We start from the raw sequence: 9,621 nt of genomic DNA on the forward strand, positions 1-9,621 counted from the left end.
TTTCTATTCCATGTATTCTTTTCGGATTGAGATGTTGGAACATATTAGATTAGAAAAACAATTAATTTTTTTCATTCATATACATCTCTTATGAAATAATGCTCGACTCTTTACACGTTACACTGTGATTTGTCTATAAGAAGCCAATTTGTTTCCTTCCTTAAAAAATTAAAAATTTATTTATTTATTTTTAATCAATAACTAGCACTGAATTTTTCTGGATTGCTTGCATGGCAACTAGCACGGGTTATATATATTTTTTTTTAAACATAGAAAAAAAGTGGCCAATGATAAACTGACTAATTAAAAGGGGCGGCAGTTGAAAGAGTTTGAAAACAGCAGCAAGCCAGACTGCAAATACAGAGAGACGCATAGTTGAGTTGAAAGAGTCACAGATGACACAACTCATACACAATCAAATACTCCATTTATTTATTTGTTGTCTTTCAAAAACTCCCTCTCTGTCTCATTTGTCAGCTTTCATTTGTCACCCTCTCTCTCAGTGATTGCCTCGTTGCCTATTGTTACAATTCTCCATCAATTTCTCATTTGTTTTTGTTTTATCTTATGGCTTGCAGTCCTTAATTTATAAACAAACCCAGCTCATGTTTTTTCTTTAACCAGCATCTCTTTCATTCCCTACTTGTTCCTTGCTAAGATTCCCTCCACCACATTCTTCCTTGGAGTTCAAAACCAAATCTTTTCTTCTTCTTGGATTGTTGCTGTGCCAACTGCCAACTGCCAACTGCGGAGCCAGTAGTTTGAGTTCCAGGCATTCAACTACTAATATGCCTTTGGCATCTCGGCAACTGGGTTTTGCCTGAAGTTTCCTCAAGTGCCTTGAATTTCGCTGAGGAGAGCTTGAAGGTGAGAAAAATGACATCTTTACAGAACATATAATATATACTATATGAAGCTCTCTGGGTTTTTAGACCGACTCAAAAGTAAGTTTAGATCATTAGTCAAAGGAGTAAATGAGTTTATGATTCAAAATATTTGATTTTGGTTCAAGAGGGTAGGAAAATTTGGTGTTTATGAAGTAGATTATAGGTTCAAGGTAATGCTTGCATTTGTCAAATCTCTGTGGTTCTTTCTTTTTCCAATTTTTTATTGTCTCTTTGGTTCTGTTTCTGTTTCTAAATGAATTTTAATCACACTTGATGAGTAGCCTCTTATTACTGGTCATTGTTCACCATTCATTGAGGAAAAAAGTTTTCAACTTATGATTACAGGATACTAAGAAACATAAAATTTTTAGGTGGCGGACATGTGCTTTGAAGTATTTATAGGGATAAGTTGATCAAATCTTACATCCAATTTACTGGTAACATCCGGAGGATATTCTGCTCTAGTGGTTTCTTCTTAGCATAATTTACAGTGCTTTTGATTTTCTTGGATTTCATTGCATGGTTTTGTATGAAACAGATGAAGATTTAGTTTCAGCTATTAAACTTGGTTTTTTTCTTCTTGGCATAAGATTCAGTGTGAAGAAAGGTTTTCGTATCAGCAGCACAAATGGCATCGTCTTTGGAGGATCTTCTAGCAGAAGATGGGTTTAAAGGAAGAAAATCATTGACCAGGTCGAGGACATCCTACCATTCTGGTTCAACTATACGTCATTTTCCTAATTCAGAAGAACACAGGAAACATTCCATGTCAGGAGATAGAATAAGACCAGAGAAAACAAGGTCTGATGTGTCTCAGTATGGTGTGAGAAATAATCTGCCAACAGGTGATGATATTAGAGGTAGGAGACCAAGAGAAGATCTTCTTGTAAGAGACAAAATAGGAGGAGGATCAAAGAAAGAGATTAGGGATGGACTTGGAGGAAAAGGTCCTACCAGCCGCAGTGTGTGGGAAGCTAGAAGTTTAAATAGCATTTTTCCCCAGAATCAGGCAGCAAATGAGATAGTTGAGGTTGATGATGAAGACTTTGAGAGATACAAGGACATATATTCAAATGAACTGTATAGCTCAGAAAGAAGGAAGGATAAGTATTCTGATGGAAGTATGGAAAACGAAGGATTTGAAGAGAGGTCAAAGAAGGAGACAGAGGTGGATAGGAGACATAGCCACAGTTCAAGTTCAAACAAACATGTGGCTGGACGTACAAGTTTTAGTGAGAATAATCGGCAAAGCAGGAAACAGCCTGAGACCTCTCATGACAGATCAAGGAGAGATTCATCATATAGCAAAAATTCTGAAGATGCTCGTGGTCAAAAGCGTGACAAAGTCTTACAGGCAGTTTCTGAACCCGCTCTCGATGAAATTGCTATCAAAGCCATGGTCTCCATCCTAAGTGGATATATTAAACGTTTTCTCAAAGATGACAACTTCCGGAGTGCACTAAGAGACGACCGTATAGCCTCCCTAAACTTTATTCATCAGGAAGAAGGGCATTCTGAGAGCAGAATCATAGCCAGCCTTGAGCAGGCAATTGAAACAGTGGAAAAGGCTGCAGAGGAATCTGCAAGTGAAAAGGATTTAAAAAGAGCTTCTTTGCAGCTTAGTGTTATTACAGGTTTGAACTCAGCTGATTTGAAGGATGGATTTACATCTGGGGTTCCTAACTATAAATTGTCAGCTTGTGCTCATCTCTACCTCAGTGTGGTGTATAAGCTACAGAAGAAAGACAGGGTATCAGCTAAGCATCTTTTGCAAGTGTTTTGTGATACACCCTTTCACGCAAGAACGACATTGTTGCCTGAATTATGGGACCACCTGTTTCTTCCGCATCTTTCACATTTAAAGGTTTGGTATGATCAAGAAGCTGATTCTCTAGCAGATAGACAAAACAAGCCAAGGAAACTGAAGCTTTTAGGAAAAGCATACAATGAAATTTTAGATTCTGGTACTTACCAATTTGCAGTTTACTACAAGGACTGGCTTACAGAAGGAGCTGAATCTCCTTCAATCCCTTCCATTCCTATACCATCTGTATCTCTTCAGGAAGTTCAGCAGGGAGGTTCTCATAGTCATTCTTCAGAGGCCCCTAGTCCAGGTGGTCCCCAGTCAATGGTCAGCAAAAGACTGTACGATTCTGTTTTTGGTCGTTCAAGTAAACCTGAATCTGATGAGGTTGAAGATGATGGAGATATAGAAAACTTTGATAGTTGTATGAGAAGTTCTGATGGTTCATCTGATGCTAAACAAACAAGTCAGCACTCTTATGAAACAGTTCAATATAGGTACCAAGATGTTGAAGAAGAATCCACTAAGAGTGCACCAGAAGATGGATTTCTTTCCGTAAGTAACTTTTTTTTGTGTGTGAATTAATTCTTTATCCAAGCACATCTAAAAATTTCTAGGGTTTATAGATGTTTACCCATTCTATGCTGGGATTGTCTTATGAATAACTTCTATGGTAATTAGCAGCATTGTTGCCTTTCATTTTCTCTTGAACATAAGAAGCTTTATCCAATTAATGTTTATTTGGAATTGATTCTAAATAAAAACTATATCACACCCTGAAGAGTGTTAAAAAAATCTGAAATATTTTACTAAATCCAATTTCATGCTCTAAAACATTTCTGTAGGAAAATGGACTCCTAATGACAGAAGAACAAAAGTGGGGTTATCTTGGAGTGAGTGATCTACCAGAAAGTGACCTAAATCATCACTTTGATAACATATGTGGAGAAAATACAGAAAGCACCCAGATGCTGCATGCATCAGCATGTGCAAAAGAGAATAAGCTTACCCTCAAAACCTGTGAAAAATCCAATTATGAACAGCAACGAGCGGAGGCTTCTACTGTTTCAAATTGCAGTGAAGCATCAATTGCCAGCTCTATTGTAAATGTACTGAATTCTTTCTAAACTCTTTAACTATGTACAATGTCATTTTCTAGTTTATGGTATTTATAATTTTTCTCTTTAAGTGCAGCCAATCAAAGAAAGGTCTTCTTTCGAAGGTGAGTCAAAAGGAATATCTAAGATATTATACCCTTTAGTGCACATCTCGATTTGTTTCTCATGTTTACATTCCCTTGACACAGAGTTACATGGAAATTACTTTGAAGAAGGAATCATTTTCTGGAGCATTCCCCAGGACTTCATTTGCCCTCTAACTGGAAGGTTGTTTGAAGATCCAGTGACTCTAGAGACTGGTCAAACCTTTGAGCGGTTAGCCATCAAGGCATGGTTTGATAAAGGAAACAGTACATGTCCTGTGACAGGAAAATCATTGGAATGTCTAGCAGTGCCTCTTCACAACTTCATCTTAAAGCGTGTGATTCATAGTTGGAAATCTGAACATTGTAGGAAACTCTTGGCTTTTGCCTCTCAAGTAGTGGGAACCTCAGGGAGAGATGGATCCAAACACTATGAGGAGAGAGCTATCTTCATGCTAGAGCAGCTTCTCACTTGTTTCAGCAAAGAGGAAAGGACAGAAAATGCCAAGCACCTTATGTCTCTTGGAGGCTTGCAGTTTCTTCTTCAATGGTTTGAATTAGGAAAGGTGAAAGAGAAATCTCGTGCTGCAGCGCTGTTGTCCTGTTGTATAGAAGCAGATGCAGATTGTAGGAATATAATAGCAAGAGACATTAACAAACAGTATGTTATGGAACTACTTCAGAGCAAGCAGATTAAGATAAGAACAAATGCAGTGTTGTTGTTGACAGAACTGATTTGCCTGAAGAGGTGAGTAACATTGGCTTGCTGGTAATACTTGTCAAATGAGCTGCTCTGGTTGCTTCTCAATATATAGATATTTTTTTGAAGTTAGCACATTAAAATTGACAAAATGAGTCTGTCAGCAGTCCCCTTCATATATTCTTTTTATCTTCATTGTGCATGTGTGTGAGCAATTCAGAATCCACTATATGAGAACCTTGCCATCTTTTAGTTTTGGATATGTGCATAAACAGACTGTATAATCGTGATGAGACAACATATAAAAGAAATTTTATATGGAAATTTCCGATGAACTTGGATTGGTTGTTGAAGGCTTGAAACAATTAATAAATGCCTATTGAAAGATGAGGGATTGCATGACTGTAATTGTTCGTGGTTATATGGTGTCTGCTAGTACCTTTCATCATTGATTTTTCTTTTCTTTGTCATTGCAGGAAGAAAGATGTCACAACATTTCTCAGTGGCTTGCAGAATGAAGGGATTGTGAATACAATGGATGTTTTGCTTGTGTGTCTCCAGAGTTCTCCAGCCAATCACAGACCCTTGGTTGCAGTACTTTTGTTACACGTAGATCTTCTGGTACACTCCTTAAGTAGTTCACAGGAATTTTCTAAAAGTTCCATCCTAATTGTCTCCATTTATTCTTGATGCCATGCCACTTTGCTTGACCCCTTCTTGCATTAGTGGTGCCCCCTTAAACTCTGAAGTAGTCACTGTGGAAGGCATTATGTTGTGTGAAAGTAAAATATATGACAATCAAATTTTTTTTTTCGACAATGTGAGCTATAATTTCTGATTTGCTGGAATAATTTCCCTACATGCTTAATGGTGCATATACCTGCAGTAATTATAGGACTTTAGCTATTGCCGCTCATCTTACGAGCTCAGACTTGAAGGGAATTGATGGCTGCTTGGTTGAGAGATGAAAAGTCTCATGGGAGGTGAATCAGAGCTGAGGGCAGCCCTCGTTAACGAAACGCAGCTAGATGACTCAGAAAGGGGTAGGGGAGGGGTAGGGGAGGATGATAAACGTCCTCTCATTTATCTGAACTGTTTAGGTTGCTGGTGGTATGAAAGAAAAGTGACTTAGATACTAAGCTACTGATATGATTATAGGTATATAAGTATCTTGTTCTGAAGAAGTAGCCATAGCATAGGGATCCTAAAACAGGCTAATCCTCTGTGGGTGCTCATAGAAAGAAGGCAAACAGACCGCAGAGGTTGCCCTATGTTTGATGGTTACTTTCAACATTTGATGATCCAGTGATACTTTGAACTCCCATTTCTGTTTATTAGAAGCTACTGTCTCTATTCCTATTCTGCATGATCAAATGTTGTTAACTAAGACAACCATCTGTTACAGGTAGAAGTAGAACCTCAGAAGTATGGCATGCATAGAGAGGAAGCTGTTGATGCAATTACAGAGGCTCTTGATTGCAGCTTAACTGATGCAAATGTCCGAGAGAATTGTTGCAAAGCACTTCTTATCTTGAGAAGGTACTTCTCTTTCTCAGGGAAATCGTTGTCGCGAAGTTGGATCTTAAAGCCAGCAGATTTTAGTGGCAGTTGTGAAGTGAATTCAATTGACAACGAAGATGGTTCACTGGCTCATGGCACATCTCCATCGGTACATACATTCGATCCCCGTATTCTTATTCCAGAGAATTTCTCATCTATATTCATAGTTTCATACCATGGTCACTAGTTATAGCTTCTCCAGATTTTCAATATCATATTCTGTTTTCCCGCTTTCTTAAAGTGAAAGAAACTTAAAATTCTAAATCAATCACTTTAGTGATATGTTTAAAGATAATGATCTGATGTTCTAATTCTTCAAATTATAGGATGATGAAGACAATTCCATTGAAGATTGGTTGAGGAACTTGACAGTTACACTGCTTGGTAATGGGAAAAAGTCTTTTTTAGAAACCCTTTCAAAGTGTTTAGGATCTGAAAACTTGGATTTGATGAGGGTGTGCCTAATCACTGCGGAATGGTTGACCCGTGCACTTTCTTCACTATCTGGTTCTGAGTTTCAGCTCACAGCCTTCTCATCTCTCATTTTTCCACTAAAAGAGAGGCTGAAGAATGGCGAGCAGGTTGAGCAGAAGATCCTTGCTTCGGTGTCTATGCTCAACTTCAGCAAAATATCTGGTTAGTCACTTCTACATAAACTTATTTTCCGCAAATTTTACATAAAAATCAACAAACACTGTGGTGTCACTGGTGTATATATACACGTGTCTGGTTTATTTCTTGTTTCTGAGTTTTGAAGATTAGAATCTGTCGATGCATCACTCGATGGAGACGATTGAGTATTGATGATTCTGTGGTTTAATTAGTGCATGGATTCCAGAATGCAGGGTGCTTTTAAGGGAAAGCACAGAAGATATTGCAGTTCCTCTAGAAAACCTTGCTGAAGTAACATGGAGTGCAAAACTGCTACATGCCATTATTTCTGGAGAAAACCTTTAATCTAGTATGAAAGACATGCTAGGATTGTTCCTCTGTAATAATTACAATTTTGCAGGCGTTCTATATTACAGCTTCACACACCAAAAAAAAAAAAAAAAAAAAAAGGGGGTTTCAGTATATATAGAAGAATGAATAAGCAAGAAAACCTTAGAGCATTTCTGCTGTTTTCCTAAGTCTTATTTAGTCAGGAATTTCAAGAGTACTAAGGTGAATTACATAGTGAGCTATGTATTGCTTGTAGCAAAAATATTTGTATATAACTTTTTTTTATCTTTTTCCTATAATTTTGTGACACATGCTTTATCTTACAATTTCATGCAAAGACGGACGGAACTATAAATTTTTTTACAATGGTAGGTTGAAATTTTTCTATCCGTCTATTATGCTTAGGTGACTGAGTGGATTTGTCTTCAAATTTGTGGGAAAGGAAAGGAGTGAACCAATTTTTACCACCAAGTTGGGTAGACTTTTTTAACAATAGCACCAAATTTCTATTTTTCCCAAAAACTTGTACTAGAGCCTACCCTACTTAGCAATGGTCTAACCCTTGCATTGCAACTCTTTGGATTGAGGATGGTCTAGTAGTGTGGATGTTTTTATTGGTTTTGGATGATGTGCTAGAACTTTCTAGCTTGGTTTGATTTTAATGATAGGATTTGGTCATTGCCAAAAAAGATACACAATTGTTAATAGTAGTTGGATAATTAATAATGGTACGTTGGATGATTAATACCGGTATGAGTTGGCGAAAATGTAATTTTAACTAAACTTGTATGTAACGGTCCGCGTTGCCGCCAAAGTAATTACAACTAAGTTATAATTTTAACTAACTTTTATATAACGGCATTACAACTAACTTTTATATAACGGCCCGTGTTGCCGCCAAATAATTTCAACTAAGTTGTAATTTTAACCAACTTTTTATATAACGGTCTGTGTTGCCGCCAAATTTATTATAACAAGTTTCTACGTAACATAACGTTCAGTGTTGCTGCAAATTTAAATTAGACCTAAATTTCAATATAACGGTCAATAAAGTGCGCCAATTTAAATATAACTAAATTTTAAAACACATTATAGCAAACACCCCCAAGAGCATACATAGACAAAAAACACATTACAAACTAAAAACAACATTGTTCTACTAAACCCAAACACATATAGGAAACACCCAAGAACATTCATAGACCCAAACACAGATTCTCAAATAAAAACCACATTGTCCTATTAAACTTCCGACACAAACTAATTATAATAGGTCCAATTCATATTCAAACATAGATAGACTAAAACCACTTTCAATTGTTGAGCACCTGAGTTCTTTATTTCTGTTCCATCTGCACCTCAACCTCATATAGGCCCTCAAAGTCAATTCCACCATATCCAGAAGGTCCAGCCTTCTCGCTATCCTTCTTCTTTCCAATCTTGACACCCACCTGACCATCACCTGCTCCTCCAGAGTCTGGTGCAACTGCAGCAGGAACATTCATACTACGGGCTTTCCTCTTCTTTGCTCTTATTGTTTCATGGGAATAGCTCTCACCATGAGGCAACACGATAGTGACTGTGCTGTCTGCTCCACCAGATCCATATCCTGCAAATCCAGAAGCTGCAACAACCTGCTCTTGATCCTTCTCTTTCATGGTCACACTCTTCTTACTCACTCTAGGTCTCTTCTGCTTTGGTTCTGGATCTCTCTCTTTCATGGAAGCACTCTTCTTATTCACTTTCTTCCTCTTTGGTTCTTGCTTTTTCTCTTTCCTGGGAACCCTCTTCTTGTTTTTTCTGTCCGCTTTCAGTGCTTCTCCTCTTGCTATCTCTTCAGGGCTCCTGGGGTGAACGGACCTTGAGTGAGAGGCAAAGAACTGCGACGTCTCGAAGACCCGCCTGCATTTGGAGCAGGTGTACGGCCCGTTCTTGTCGTGTTTTAGGCTGCGTGTTTTCCCGTCTCCCAGATCACAAACAGCAACCTGATCAACATGCTCATCAGGAACAACTAATAAATCACCAACGTCACCGTCGCCAGCGGATGGTGGCAGCTCTCTCTCGCCATTGGACTGATCCCGACGAGCATCATCAGAATTTGGAGAGTTAAGATTTCGAAAGTTTGTTGGCGCTTCAGGTGTTGGCTCTTCGCTTTGATACACACTTGGTTTGGGTTGAGGTGTTGGGATATAAACACTGATTGGCTCAGCCACAATAGGTTCATCATCAGAAGAAGAAACATCATCATCACTCTCAATAGAAATTACTGTTGGCGGCTGGGAGTTTTGAGAACGATAAGGAAATATATGACCATAGTTGTTAAAATATTTTGGTCTTTGAAAATTAAAAGGGGCATGACTGCTTGAGGCTTCGGCTCTCTTGTTAACTCTACTAGTAGAACCAGCAGTGTTATTAGTACCGAAATGAATTGGATGGTGACGGTTCACTGGGTTGGTGTTTAGGAGGACTGAAGAAGAAGAAGAAGAAGTAGGGTTTGGGAAAATGGACTGGCCAAGAAAGCGCTCAG

General features: G+C 38.2%; 1 protein-coding gene across 1 annotated transcript; it reads left to right on the forward strand.

The window, feature by feature from the left end:
* The first annotated feature begins 443 nt into the window (after window positions 1-443).
* LOC103341922 (putative E3 ubiquitin-protein ligase LIN) lies at window positions 444-7,403 on the forward strand. The gene is made up of 9 exons (XM_089044304.1): window positions 444-867; window positions 1,478-3,246; window positions 3,537-3,800; window positions 3,886-3,913; window positions 3,998-4,640; window positions 5,069-5,213; window positions 5,998-6,261; window positions 6,479-6,788; window positions 6,991-7,403. The coding sequence occupies exons 2-9, from the start codon at window positions 1,516-1,518 to the stop codon at window positions 7,107-7,109; spliced, it is 3,504 nt and encodes a 1,167-aa protein (XP_088900430.1). The 5' UTR covers window positions 444-867; window positions 1,478-1,515; the 3' UTR covers window positions 7,110-7,403.
* The last annotated feature ends 2,218 nt before the right edge of the window (window positions 7,404-9,621 follow it).

This window comes from Prunus mume, linkage group LG1 (assembly GCF_029339155.1).
Source record: "Prunus mume cultivar Tortuosa linkage group LG1, ASM2933915v1, whole genome shotgun sequence".
In the NCBI taxonomy this organism is placed as follows: domain Eukaryota; kingdom Viridiplantae; phylum Streptophyta; class Magnoliopsida; order Rosales; family Rosaceae; genus Prunus; species Prunus mume.